At 35.3% G+C, this 15,097-nt stretch overlaps 1 protein-coding gene across 10 annotated transcripts in view; it reads left to right on the top strand.

Annotated features, from left to right (window-relative positions):
* RASAL2 (RAS protein activator like 2) overlaps positions 1 to 15,097 on the top strand; it is a 388,281-nt gene that overhangs the window by 325,360 nt on the left and 47,824 nt on the right. For all 10 annotated transcript variants that reach the window (XM_009240601.4, XM_024251848.3, XM_063716906.1 and 7 more), the window contains one exon: positions 4,520 to 4,629. In XM_009240601.4, coding sequence (XP_009238876.2) covers positions 4,520 to 4,629 — 110 coding nt within the window. The remainder of the gene's footprint in view (positions 1 to 4,519; positions 4,630 to 15,097) is intronic.

Raw genomic sequence — 15,097 nt, 5'->3', positions numbered from 1 at the left:
TCTGATCTACACTGACAATCTCTTTTAATTGGTGTATTTAGACTATTGACATTCAAAGTGATTATTGATATAGTTGGGTTTCTAACCATATTTGTTAACTGTTTTCTATTTGTTGCCTTTGTTCTGTGTCCTTATTTTTGTCTTCCACTGTTTATAACCTTTCATGATTGTAATTGAATGACTTATATGGTTCCATTTTCTCTCCTTTCTTAGCATATCAGTTACTTATTTTTTAAAAAATTTAGTGGTTTCCCTAGAATTTGCAGTTTTTTACATTTTTAACTAATGTAAGTCCACTTTCACATAACACTATACAACTTCATAGATAGTATGAGTACCTTATAATAAAATAATCTTAATTCTTCCATCTTGTCATTTGTATCATTGATATTATTCATTTCCCTTATATGTAAGTATACATAAGCATATATATCATATAGACATAAGCATACATACATAAGCATACATAATTAAATACATTGTTATTACTTCAATATTAAATCAATTAAGAAGAAAAATAAAAGGTGGTTTTATTTTCGCTTATTCCTTTTATACTCTTTGTTTTCTTAAGAAGGTCCAATTTCTGACCTATATTGTTTTCTTTCTCTCTAAGGAACTTCTTTAAACATTTTTTGCAATGCTGGTCTACTGGCAACATTTTTCCTCAATTTTTTCATGTATGTGAGAAAGCTTTATTTCACCTTCACTTTTGAATGATAGTTTTGCAGGTTATAGAATTCTAGGTTGGTAGTTTGGGTTCTTTTTTTTTCCTCTCAGCACTTTAATATTTCACTCCATTCTCTTGCTTGTATGGTTTCTGAGAAGCCAGATGTAATGCTTATTTTTGTTCCTGTGTACATAAGGTGTTTTTTCCTTCTGGCTTCTTTAGGATTTTTTCTTTATCTTTGTTTTTCTGCAGTTTGAAAATTATATGCCTCAGTGTAGTTTTGGGGGTTGGGAATTTTTTTCTTTTAAGGGTGTTTTTTGGCATTTATGCTGCTTGGTATTCTCGGTATTCTCTGAGCTTCCTGGGTCTTTGGTTTGGTATATTAATTTGGGGAAATTCTCAGTCATTATTGTTTCTGATTTTCTGCTATTTCTTTCTCTTTTCTCCTTTTGGTATTCCCATTACACATGTTACGCCTTTCGTAGTTGTCCTGTAGTTTTTGGATATTCTTTTCTGGGTTATTTTTGTTTGTTCTACTTGCTTTTCAGTTTTGGATGTTTCTATCGATATATCCTCATGCCTAGAGGTTCTTTCCTCAGCCATGTCCAGTCTACTAATAAGCCTGTGCATAAATTTATATTTAGTATCTAAATTCTGTATTAAATGGCAAGTTCCTTGAGGGCAGAGTTTGTGTTTATCTTTGATTTCCTTACAACTCCTAGTAGAGTTCTCTACAACAAATAAGCATAAATTTTATTAAATACAACGTATCATATTATGTCATATGAGGTATGATATGATATGTGCCACAAGGCTGGACGTGGGGGCTCATGCCTGTAATCCCAGCACTTTGGGAGGCCGAGGTGGGCGGATCACCTGAGGTCGGAAGTTCGAGACCAGCCTGACCAACATGGAAAAACACCATCTCTACCAAAAATACAAAATTAGCTGGGTGTGTAATCCCAGCTGTAATCCCAGCTACTCGGAAAGTTGAGACAGGAGACGAGCTTGAACCTGGGAGGCAGAGGTTGCGGTGAGCCGAGATTGCACCATTGCACTCTAGCCTGGGCAACAAGAGTGAAACTCCGTCTCAAAAAAAAAGAAAAAGAAATGCCACAAAAAGGTAGAATTAAATTACTAGATGAGTGAACATCTACTAATACTGTCTCAGTCAAATGCTTAACTGTATTTTCATTAGAAATGTATGTATGATTTTTGGTTGGCTTCTCGGCCTGGATCTCAACCTAGGTTTTTGAAACAACACCAAGCAATCCTATTACAATTCTATAAATTTAAGCCTGGTTTGCTAACTATATTTATTAGCAAATGTGGTGACTCATTCTGATTGAGTCATAGAAAATAGTACATAAAGCCTTTGCCTTTATGTACTAATGAATGTGACTAATGACAGTGACTCTCCCTAATGACACCAAAATTGTACAGTTGACCCTTGAACAACATGGAGGTTAGAGACACCACCCTGCTGTGCAGTTGAAAAATTTCATATAACTTTTGACTCACCCAAAACTTAACTACTATTAGCCTACTATATTGACTGGAAGCCTTGCCAATAACATATACAGTCAATTAACACATATTTTGTGTGATATATGTATTATATGTTGCATTCTTAAAATAGTAAACTAGAGAAAAGAAAGTGTTATTGAGAAAATCATAAGGAAAAGAAAATATACTATTTATTATTCATTAGGTGGGAGTGAATCATAAAGATCTTCATCCTCATCATCTGCACATTGAGCCTTTTTCCCTTGCCTTCAGTCAATCTCTACATACCTATAATAAGCTGGAGTGAAAAACAGCCTAGGGTATTATGTCTACGTGATATATACTAGGAGTTTTTACACTTACTCCTTGGATGGCCAAAACAATAAGATATAGCATTATAAGTATTTTCTTTCAGTAATCTAAATAGTTCCACTTCTGATTTGAGTAAGTTTGTTTTCATTTATCTCTAATAAAAGGAGCAATGCCTGCATGTTTAAAAAACACTTGGCTTGGTAAAACACTGTGGCAGTCTATACTGATGTTCACCAAATATTTTCAGTTCCCTTTCTGAGTACCTGGTAGTACTATACATCTCTCCCTCCATTGAAGTTAGATATGGTCACGTGATTGTTTTGTCAGTGAAATGAGACCAGAAGTGACATGAAGCTTTAAGAGCTAGTACATGTACATAATTTGCTATTTTACCTCTATCCTGCTGCAAAAACTATAGAAGCCCAGATAGAGAGCCTCCCTTAGCCTAAGTTCCTGAGTAAGGACAGCATAGACAGGATCCCACCCCCTCAGTTGACCTGCTTATGGACATGTAACATATTTTATGCCACTAAGATTAGGGGGGTAATTAGATAATCATAACCTAGCTTATCCTGATAAATATAGCTTTCTCCCCAAAACAGTGGGCTTTGGTAGTTACTAAAGGAATATAAAAGATTTGATGTGCTAATATTGGCCTAGTATTTCTTTTTCTTCATTATAGAAATGTTTATTGTACACAGCTTATATAAAATGATATTCATCTCAAGAAAGAGTCATGCTCCATGTGTCAAAATATTTTTCTTTGAATTAGAATCTTTGCTTGATAAATTTTGTTTTATTTTATTTATTTGTTTTTGAGTTAGGGTTTCATTCTGTTGCCCCAGCTGGAGTGCTGTGGTACAGTCATCACTTACTGCTGCCTCGAACTCCTGAGCTCAAGCAATCCTCCCACTTCATCCTCCTGAGTAGCTGGGACTACAGGCATGTGCTGCCATGGCTGGCTAAATTTTTTATTTTATTTTATTTTATTTTATTTTTGTAGAGATGGGGTCTCGCCATTTTGCCCAGGCTGGTCTTAAATTCCTGGCCTCAAGCTATCCTCTCACCTCAGCCTTTTCGAAATGCTGGGACTACAGGCATGAGCCACCGTGTCTGACTGAGAAATTTTAATATGCTTCTATAAGATTCCTTTCACCTGCCAATGATAGAATTGTAAATTTCTTGAAAGTAGTGACCATCATTCATTTTTGCATTTAATAAAATAATAACTTATGTTAAGTGCTCACTATTTGCCAGGTGCGAGTCGAGGAAGATGTTCAGGGAACTCTAGATAGTTTGGTAAAACTGTCAGGAGGCAAGCAGGGGCCAAAGACCATAAAGCACTTTGTTAAAGTCTGGAAGCTTTAACGATTTCATAAATGATCTATTCTTCATTTTAAAATAGTTTATCCACATTCAATACTTAATTTTACAATGCCATATCCAAGGTGACATAGACTGAGTTTTAACTCTTCCAAGACTACCAATACATTATATTTTACAACTTAGTTAACTCCTTTTTACATATCTTAGAATAAAGCTTTTTCTCTTCTGTCAGTATCTTTTAATTCTTCCAATGCGCCAAGTACCTTCTCACCTGGGGGCCTTTGCACGTGCCATTTTCTTTGCCTGTTTTCCCTTAGTTTGGGAAATCAGTGGATGTCATTTGTATTGAAATTGCTGGTACCATCTTCATAGAAAGGAATATATTTGTGTATGTTATATTGTTGTGCTTTTTAGAAATCTACCAGTAAAATTAGAAGTTTTTCTTCCATAACTAATATAAACATTAAGAAATAATAAATTAGGTGCTATTAGAAAGTTTAATTATCCCAATTCTCACAGAAGAAAATTTTCTCGTCACATTGCCAGGTGGTTTCAAGCGACTATTATTTACAAAATTAAAAAGCTTAAAAGCTAGGTTCTATTTCTGGTCTTTATTGTAAAAGTCTAAATACCTTTTGCAGAGATAGTGCAGAAGAGTAACATTCCCTTTTGGTTCTCTCTCCCATCACCTTCTGCCTTTCCTTCTAGGGATTCTTCAGCAAGCGCCTGAAAGGCTCCATCAAGAGGACCAAAAGCCAGTCAAAGCTTGACAGAAACACGAGCTTTCGGCTTCCATCCCTTCGCAGTACAGATGACAGGTAGGAAGTTAACTTTCTTAAAACAAAAGAAGCAGTTTGAGAGTGAATTTTGTTAAGGCATTTTGGTCTATTCTGAATTTGAATCAATGACAAATAGAAAAATACAATAAAAAATTGACTTTTATGTCGTGTTCATATTAAGGCAAGATACAAAATATTGACTCAAATACCCAACCAGTTTAAGAATCTTATAATATTGGTGAGTTTGTGGATACATAAAAACTAATTTCAGAGTCAGTTAAGCTGTTTCTGTAGAATCAAGTTATAGTGGTCAAAGGTATATCTTTTGTTTTGTTTTTGGTAGAATGACTATAAAGAATAATGATTATGATAGCTAAACAATTTTAGCACTGTCACAGGATGCTTCGTACATGTTACCTTGTTTCATCTTTATAATAACCCTATATGATAAATACTATTATTATCACCATTTTATAGTTGAAGAATCTGAAGTACAGAGAGGTTAAATAATCTTGCCCAGGGTCATACAGCTAGTAAATAGCAAAAATGGTATTTGAACTTGGGCAGTTTGGCTCCAGAGTCCATGCTTTTTACTGCTATGTTCTGTATGTATAGCATATGAAATTGGCCTTGTTGGTTTGCAATTACATCTAGAAGACATGTGCTGAAAAGGAAGCCTGGATAGATTTCCATAATTAGGACTACTAGCTTGAGTATAGCTCCCTAAGGATAATATCCTTGAAAAATCATTGAATGTGTGCTAACATATTTTTGACACATCATGTCTCGATAATGTTCAAAATTTTGGAAATAGTGCTTGTGGTATCAGCATGAGCACATCATCGCCACCACCTATATTTATTAAGTACCTACTCTGTGCCATACATGTTAAATGTAGTCTCTCATGTAAATACAACAACCCTAGATATTATTATCCTCATTTTATAGATGAGGAACTGAGGCATAAAAAGTTTGAGAAACTTGCCCAGGGTCACACAGCTAGTAAGTAGTAGAGCTAGGATTTGACCTCAGGTCTGCCTCTCATATTTGATACTGTTATTTATGTTTTACTTTTTTTTTTTCCAGTAAGTGACTTTTTTTCACTTATCTACCTAGAAAACAGAAATAAAATTATAGATTTGCCAAGCAGATGATTACTGTCTTTATTTTGTAAATGAAGGGACTTGATGAGGGACTACTGCTTTATTAGCCCTTCTTGAACCACATTAAAGGTGCTCTGTGAAATTTGCAAGTCAGCCCAATTTGCAGTATATTTATATTATTATCTCTTTTATACCTCTTTGTTTTAAGGTAATCATAAAAAAAGATTTTTAAAATATTTTTCTTAGTTTCCTGTTATTCTATAATTTTCATCATTCCAGGAATTCAAAGCATTTTATTAATGTCTCAAAAAATAGAATAACAATTTTTTTTCAGATTATCGATTCTTAGGAACAAAAATGTGCAGCAAATAAAACACTCCCAATTCAATAGCCAATTTCTTAAACTCTGCAGCATCATATAGAAACTTGGGAGACAAGATTCTTTTTTAAAGTTTACGTTATTTTTTAACCTTGCACTAAATATTACCTTCTTTATTTCAAACAAAGAGCTCTCTCCTATTCCATTTTGTTTTAGGTTGCCCATGGGAATTGTTTGATTGAATTACCAAGAGATTATATTCTCCCGGAGTCTCTTGTATTTCTATTATATAGTTACTGTGTTTTTAGCCTTTCCAGTGATTGAAATGAATTATTTGTGACTTTTATAATGTTAATGCTTTAATCAATAGCAAAGTCTTTTTTTCTTAAGTACAGCACAATAAAAAAGTGCTAGTAAATCTCAAATATTAAGTAACCCTTTTAATTTATCAACTCCATTTGAATTGCAGAGATTTCCTATATAGAAATTTTTCAAAAAACTTTTTCTTGTATAGAGATGTACTCAATATAGTTTGAATGTGTTACCATTTTTAAAAAAGACTCTCTTGCCTTCAGATCATATGAACAGTCAGATAAATAGAGCTAAGGTACAAGATATTGATCAGCTGAGTTCTTTGAATTAGTGCCGTTATAGGTGTGACCAAGTATTTTCTGGAGACCTCTGATTTTCTTGGGTCAGATACATCAATTGCTGAAGTCAGCCACTTCTTTCAAAATGTTATACAGTGTCTAAATCTAAGTAGCAAAACATTTCTATTCTTTTATCCAATCTGTGGAACCTCCAGTTAAATGTAGTAAGCAGCTCTTTTTTTTTTTCCATTTTTAAATTATAAAGTAAAATACTCATTTGTCTTTGTTGTTTTGGAGGGGGAAAAGTTTCAGTATATAAGTAAAGAGAAAAAGAACTAAAGACCTTCTTTATCTTTTCTGTCTCCCCACATAAATAACCTTATTAACCATTTGTATATTTTCAAACCTTTTTAAAACTCCGTACATAAAGGGAACCCAAGTATATGTTTTCGTGTTTTAATATAAATGGGATCACATATTACTTTGTGACTTGCTTTTTAGTATAAATATTTTGTACTCTCCATATGTCAGTAAATGTCAGTCCACATCATCTTTTTAACAACCGAATCTTTGTATGCTACAGTGTTTTTATAATAATGTACCTCACTTCTCTATTGATGGATATTTACATTGTTTCCCTTTTTTTGGTACAAAATAGAGATGTCATGAACATTTTTGAACATGTGCCTTTTTGTACTGGTGGCTGGGTTGGATTTCAGAAGTAGAACTGCTTGGTATAGAGTATGTATGTTATCAAATTTTCCTTCAAAAAAGGACCTTTCCCACCAACAAATTAAGATTACTTTTATCCTTCAGACAACCTTTTCCATTTTATCAATATGTTGAAAGAATAGAAATAATAAACACTTATGTAGTATTTATTATGTGACAGATATATTCTAAGTACTTTATATAAACTAATTCATTTAATCATCACAACCACCCTATGAGATGGTCACTGTCATTACTCCTATTTTGAAGATGAGAAAACTGAGACACAGAGAAATTCATAAGTTGCCTGAGGTTATACAGCTTGGAAAATGAGAGAACTGAGGTTCAAACCTAGGAAGATTGGCTTTAGAGTCTGTATTTGTAATCTTTACTGTATATTCCCTCTCCAAAAGATGGGATGGGGGGGGATTTCTTTGTTCTAATTTGTATTTTGCTAATGCTTAGTATACTGAATATCCTGTCGTATGTTTTCTTCTTCTGTGACTTACCTATTTCCTTTGCCCATTGTTCTATTGTGTTGTTTGTCCTATTTCTTATGATTTGGAATAGCCCTTTTTATTACTACGGATAGTAAGCCACTAATATGCATGTTAATAAAATTTTTCTCCCAATCTTTTTATTGTGTTTTAAAATCATGTCTTCAAGTTACATGGAAGTTTTCAATTTTCCTTTCTCTGATATGTCAGTCTTTTTGGGTGGGAAGGGGGGCTTATCTGATCAAATTTGATCAGAACATTGAACTCAAGAGGTGAGGGACCTGTTTTTTATTAAATTCTTCTTTATGATGCTGTGCAAATTACTTTATTTTTCCCTTCTTCAAGAGGGAGAAATATTCTATCTGGAGCGATCCAGAGGATAATGAAATAGTGGACATGATATTTTGAAATCTTCAAAGTGTTGTGTTTTGTTTGTTTGTTTGTTTGTTTGTTTTTTTGGATACGGAGTCTCACTCTGTCACCCAGGCTGGAGTGCAGTGGCACAATCTCGGCTCATTGCAACCTCCACCTCCTGGGTTCAAGCAATTCTCCTGCCTCAGCCTCCTGAGTAGCTGGGATTGCAGGCATAAGCCACTGCCTCCAGCCAGAAATCTTCAAGGTTTTTGAGATAAACCACAAACTTATCTTCACTCATTACACTTTTATTTTTATTTTTTGAGACAGTGTCTTGTTCTGTCACCTAGGCTGGAGTGCAGTGGCACGATCACAGTTCACTGCAACCTTGACTTCTCAAGCTTACTTAATCCTCCTGCCTGAGCCTCCTGAGTAGCTGGGACTACAGCCACACACTACCATCCCTGGCTTATTTTTATACTTTTTGTAGAGATGGGATTTTGTCATGTTCCCTAGGCTGGTCTCAAACTCCTGGGCTCAAGTGATTTGCCCGCTGCCCTGGCCTCCCAGCGTCTGGGATTATAAGTGTGAGCCACCATGCACAGCCCTCATATTTTTAAAAGATAAAATTATTCTCAGGAGGTCTGAGTTACCACTTTAAGATAGCAGAAAAACATTTTTAAAATGGTTAATTTTATCTAAAGAAAGCAAGCTGTGAAAAATACCATAGTTTTACCAAATAATAATAATGTTTCTAAAATCCAAATGTATTGATATACAGTAACACACTCAATATGTGACAGTTATGTACAGGCTACTATGCCGTATGCTACAGAGAATATAGCACAGAGAACCAAAGATACAGGCCTTAACCTTGAGGAGTCCAGTAAAAGAGGTAAGTGTCAAGGAGGAAATGGTATTGGTGAAGATAAAATTACTTCTTGTTGAGTGGATCAGGAGAGACCTTAGAGAGCAATGGCCTGTGAGTTGGATCTTACAGGTGTAGTTTGAACATAGAGATAGACACACACACAGAACTTTCCTTGGAATGGAAATAATGAGCAAAAGTAGAAAGTAGGAAATTATGGAGCTTGAAGAGAATTACTGAATAGTTCATGGTATTAACATGAAAAGGGGCAAGGTAGGAAATAAGTTTGGAAAGGTAAAATTCCCGTTTTTAACTTAATAGGTGAAAACAGTTCTGCTTTTTTTGTCTTAAAAATTAATATGAGAAACAAATATGAACTCCATCTTTAATGAAACTAGGAAAAATATGAGAGAAAGATTACTTAATCTATAATTCTCACTTAGAGGACAAACAGATGTAGTTACCTACAAAAGGAAATTCTAAAAAGAAGTCTCTACTTAGGATTCAGTTTAGTTGCCAGTTAACGGATACCCAAAATAGAAATGACTGAAACAAGGTAGAATTTTTTTTTTTCACTTCTGTCTGAAAGTGGACAGTCCTGTTCAAGTCTGCCATTCTTCAGGATCTTCAAGAATCTCCTTATAGGTATAAGATAGCTACTAGAGCTCCAACCATAACATATTTGTTTTAGATACCAGAAAAGATGGGCCCATAAAAAGACACATGCCTTCCAGCTGAGTTATCTCCCTTTAAATCAGTCTCTCTGAAACCATACCTAGTTGACTTTGACTTCTGTCTCATTGCCACCTTTTTCTAAGGGAGCCTGGGAAACTTTATACCTGGATATATTGGTGGGCCCAATAATATAGGAATCCATTCTTAAGGAAAGAGAGAGGGATGGACATTGGTAAGACAGCTAGCAGTCTCTGCATAGGAAGTTGATTTCCCCACCTACTCTGGAAAGGTTCAGCTTCCACCCAGCTCTAAAAAGTCAGCAGCCAGACTTACCCCTGTCACATAGCAGTTTGAGAAATTGAACCACCCTGGAGAAACAGACCTACAGATAGCTACATTTATATCTGTAGGTCCTTTTTGCCTGTTAAAATCCCAGCTGATAAATTCATTCCTAGGTAGATCCAAGAGAAATAAAAATATATATTCATATAAAAACTTGTGTGTGAATGTTCATAACAACATTATTCATAATAGGCAAAAAGTGGTAACAACCCAAATGTCCATCAGCTGATGAATAGATATACAAAAACATGATATACCCATACAATAGAATATTCATCAGCAATAAAGAGTACTGGTACATGTTGCAATGTGTATGCATGTTTTCAACCTTGAAAACACTGAAGTGGGAGGATCACTTGAGGCCAGGACGTCAAGGCTGCAGTCGGCCGTGATCGTGCACCTGCACTCCAGCCTGGGAGACAGGAGAGACTCTGTCTCAATAATAGTAATAATAATAAGCCAGTCAGTCACAAAGTACCACATATTGTATGATTCCATGTATAAGAAATGGAAATGCCAAGAATAGGTAAATCAGTTTATATCATCGTGAAATATCTGAATGCTAAGGTTTAAAAAATATATATTAAAATCTTCTAGAAAGAAAAAATAGGTTACATACAAAGGAATGTTGGGGGTGGGGGGATGACATTGGAATTCTCAGTAGAAATAATGAAAACCAGACGTTAGTGGAGCAATGTCTTGAAAATTCTGAGTGGAAATTATTTTCAACCCAATATTCCATACCCAGAGCAGATCTCGAATGTCAAACTGAGGAGTTTGGATTTTAGCCTATACGCAACAAGGAGCCTTTAAACATTTTTGATCAAGGAGATGACCTAATCAGAGTTTTGCTATGGATGGATTAATCCAGCAGTGGAATTTCAGGTAACTTAGTTTGCAGATACTAAGTCTGAGAGACCAGTTAACAAAAAGCTGTAAAAAGATAGAATGAAGGCTCCAAGGCTGATAGTAGCAGTGGAAATGGCGAGGCAGAGACAAGATAGGAGGAATGTTTTAGAGGCAAAATCAATAGGATGTCACAAAGTCATCATTGTTCCAAAGCCATCTAATCAGATAAAAGCCAGTAAAGTGATTTCCTAGAATCAATATTGGCAGCATTTTCACATTAAAGCCATGTCATATAGGAGGGTGTTGGGACACAAAAAGACTCTGTGATGTTTCTGCCTTTCATTCAAATGCACTTAAAACTAGGAAATGACTGAAAACAGTGGTACTATATGGTCAGGCATTCCAAGATTCCAAATGCCTGTTGCCAGCCTTGCTTTGGAAGTGCTACTTAAATTTACCAAAGACTAAAGGTAAAGATGAGCATATGGAGTAGAATATTCTCACCCACTCTAAACTTCCCTCAAATAAAAACCTTCATAGTAATGTTCCCAATTCTAAGGCTCACTAACAAAGTATGGTTTTAAGTAGTCTACTTTTTCTTTGTCAAAAGATACCTGAAAGTAAGTATGGTGTTCATTGGTAGGTGGAATTATGGAACAATATTCTCAGCTTCTTGAGTTTCTCCTTGTTAATTAGAATTTTTTAACTTTTTATTTTGAAATTATATAAAGAAAGTTGCAAAAATAGTACATAGAGTTCTGTAGACCCTTCCCCCCAGCTTTCCCCAATAGTGAGGTCTTATAACTGTAGTATAATATCAAAACCAGGTAATGGACATTGGTATAGTAATATTAAATAAACTGCAGACTTTATTCAGTTTTCACCAATTTTACATGCATTCATTTGTGTATGTGTGTGTGTGTGTGTGTATAGTTCTGTCCAATTTAATCATATGTATAGATTAGTGTAACTATACCGTGATCAAGATAAAGAACTGTTTCACTACCAAGAAAGAACTCCCTATGCTATCCCTTTATAGTCATATCCACCTCCCCACACCTATCACATCCCTTAAAAAACTACTAATTTGTTTCCTATCTCTATCGCTTTATTATTTTAAGAATAGTGTTTCACAGAATCATATAGTATATAATTTGTTGAGATTGGGTTTTTTGTTTTTTTTTTTTTACACTAAACATGTGCCCTTGAGGTCCATCCAAATTGTTACATGTATCAGTAGTTTGTTTCTTTGGTTGCTGAGTAGTATTTCATTGTATGGATATACTACAGTTTGTTTAGCCATTCACCCATTGAAAGACATTTGGGTTGTTTCCAGTTTTTGCTATTATTAATATGAATAAAGCTGTTATGAACAGTTAGATACAGGTTTTTGTGAACATGTTTTCCCTTCTGTGGGGTAAATGCCAAAGAGTATAATTGCTGGGTTCTATGGTATGTACATGTTTAGGTTTGTAAGAAACTACCAAACTATTTTCCAAAGAGGCTGTACCATTTTACTTCCTGATAAGCAATGTTTGCAGGGGAATTTTTTGTGTCCCAAGAGATTTTCACTTATGTTTTCTTTTAGAAGTTTTATGATTTTAGCTTTTATATATAAGTCTATGATCCATTTAGAGTTCATCTATGATAGCTTTAAATAAAAGATCTTAATTCAGAACTTACTGATGTTCTCTCTCTCTATATATATATTCTACATATATATTATATATATATTTTTAAGAGACAAGGTCTTGCTCTGTTGCTCAAGCTAGCGTGCAGTGGTGCCATAATAGCTCACTGTAACCTTAAACTCCTGGGCTCAAGTAATCCTCCTGCCTTAGCCTCCTAAAGTGCTGGGATTATAGGCATGAGCCGTGGCACCAGGCCCAGTTTAAGATATTACAAAATTCTAATCAAAACTACAAACTTGCCCCAGCCAAACCAGTTACAGGCAGTCTGCCTGCCTTTGGAGAAGAAAGTATGGTAGACTACTTACTTCTCTCCACATCTGCTCTTCCCCTCTAGCCTACTAGCCATGTTTTTAGGCACCCTCCAGGTTTTGGGGAAGGAGAAGCAACAAAAAGATGAGAAAGAGCATAAGAAAGTCTATCTTAGCCTTCCATAATGCTCTCTGAGCCTAACAGAAATTTAAAGCTGACATTTCTCTCATGGGGTGATTTGGGGACTTTTTCAGAGATTTATCATCCCTGAGGAGCTCTCACCTGTGGTTTTATTGACTTTGACAGATGCATTTCTCTTCCAAGTGCTCACTTGTGAATCCTTTCTACAAAGGAGTTCTTGATGCTTTGGTTTCTTCATCACGCAGTCTTATGGTCCGCAGGAAACCTGCACAAATCTTTTGCCCTAACAACCTCTAGGACTACAGGCTTATCCAAAAGCATCAATGCTCTTGCTCTGCCACCAACAGTTAGTTGGTCATTTCTCATCATCTAGATTTCCCAGATGAAATCAAACCCTGCCCTCTATGTACCCTTCTCCCTTGTAGGTAGCAGGAGGATGAGCCTCACACCTTCTTTCAAAAATTGTTTCTCACAAAATCTTTCCCATTCTCCATTCTCTGACCACTTTTTATAGTCTTGACATAACTGAGAGGATCAAGGTAGTGGAACTGGTTCTAACACGTTTCCTTTGTAAATGCTGCAGTTTGTCTGATACTTGACTTTGGTATACAGAATCTGTTTTATCTAGGTGTCTCAGTTGAAACTTCAATTTTCATATCTCATTGCCTATGTATGTAATAATTCTATAAATCTGTAATCTTTAGCTACCACACAAAATGCAACATGGCCCAGTCTTTCCCTCTCAATATTACCTCCTGTCACTCCTGCCAAAAGTCTTCTTTATAGTATTATACTTGTCATACTGTTTCATATTTCTCTGCTTTTGGTCTTACTGTCTCCTCTAACCCAAATGCCATTTCCTATTCCTATACCCTGTCTTTTGTCAAGCTTACTTCTAGTTCATCCTCATACAACAGTACCCAAGTCAGGAGTTACACGCTCCCTCCCTTCTTTTTGGTATTCTTCCCACATATCATCCTAGACTAAGTGCCTACCCCACTCCCCAACTACCTGAGTCCAACTCTGCATACTTCATTCTAGGACTAACTGCTTTCTATTGAATTTATCTTTTCATATGTCTGCTTACTGCAGCAGATTGAAAGCTCCTCCAGGATACAATCTTTCTGTCCTCATCCCCTAGCACAAAGACTGTCCTATTGAGGAACTCAATACACGTTTGTTGGCCTGAAACAGAAGAGGAGAGTCAAAACTGACTTCCAGGTAATAAAGAATTACAGTCTTTTAAAATATGGTCTATGTGGATATGACAACTCTCAGAAATTACTGGACTCCAGCCCATTAATTAATCAATACAGTCTAGCTATCGATTATAGAGTTTCCCATTCCAGATTTACAGCCATGGGCCAATTAAGGATCCCTTAGTTGTATGAACTAAAACCCAATTGAAGTATCTAATTGCATCATGAGAGCATTTTAAATTCATTAGAATGCTTTATCTTAATAGAAAAAATATTTCTACACATTTACTCCATCTTTGTATTCTTCCAGTGAAGAGTGTATTCAAGAATAGCTTTCCTGATCTCAACCAGATGAATAATTTACATAAAATGAACTAATGCATATCATATCACTGCAAAAAAAGCTGTCTATAATTGTACTCCTTCACATTTGTATTGTACTGCAGTTTATGAAATAGATGTGAAATTATAGATTACTGCATTTGATTCTCACAACTGTGTGAGATGTAGGAAGAGAAATCATTATCCACATTATCTACACATATCTTAAATGAGATAACTGAGGTTCAGAAAGAATAAATTATTTACTGCATGTCACATGGCTAATAAGTGGTTCGAGCTGATGTGAATATGTAGGGCTTTTGGCTTCAGTTTGAGTGTTTTTCCATTATACTCTTTGTTGTGTGTGTTGATAGGAATCCTAACTTGCTGACAAAATAAGAAAGAAGGGAAAAACAAAGGCAAAAAAGTACACACACACACACACACACACACACACAGCCCTCTTATACCAGCAGAATACTATACAGTAATAATTGAGTCAATTTATAATCATAATATTTCTGCAATTTGGAAAAATACAAAGCTGACTCCGTACTGTACTCTTTTCATCTCTCCTCCTCTGCCAAAAAATCCAAAT

Source organism: Pongo abelii, chromosome 1 (assembly GCF_028885655.2).
Source record: "Pongo abelii isolate AG06213 chromosome 1, NHGRI_mPonAbe1-v2.0_pri, whole genome shotgun sequence".
In the NCBI taxonomy this organism is placed as follows: Eukaryota; Metazoa; Chordata; class Mammalia; order Primates; family Hominidae; genus Pongo; species Pongo abelii.
The sequence above is the reverse complement of the archived record's forward strand: the minus strand, read 5'-3'. Positions and strand labels throughout refer to the sequence as shown.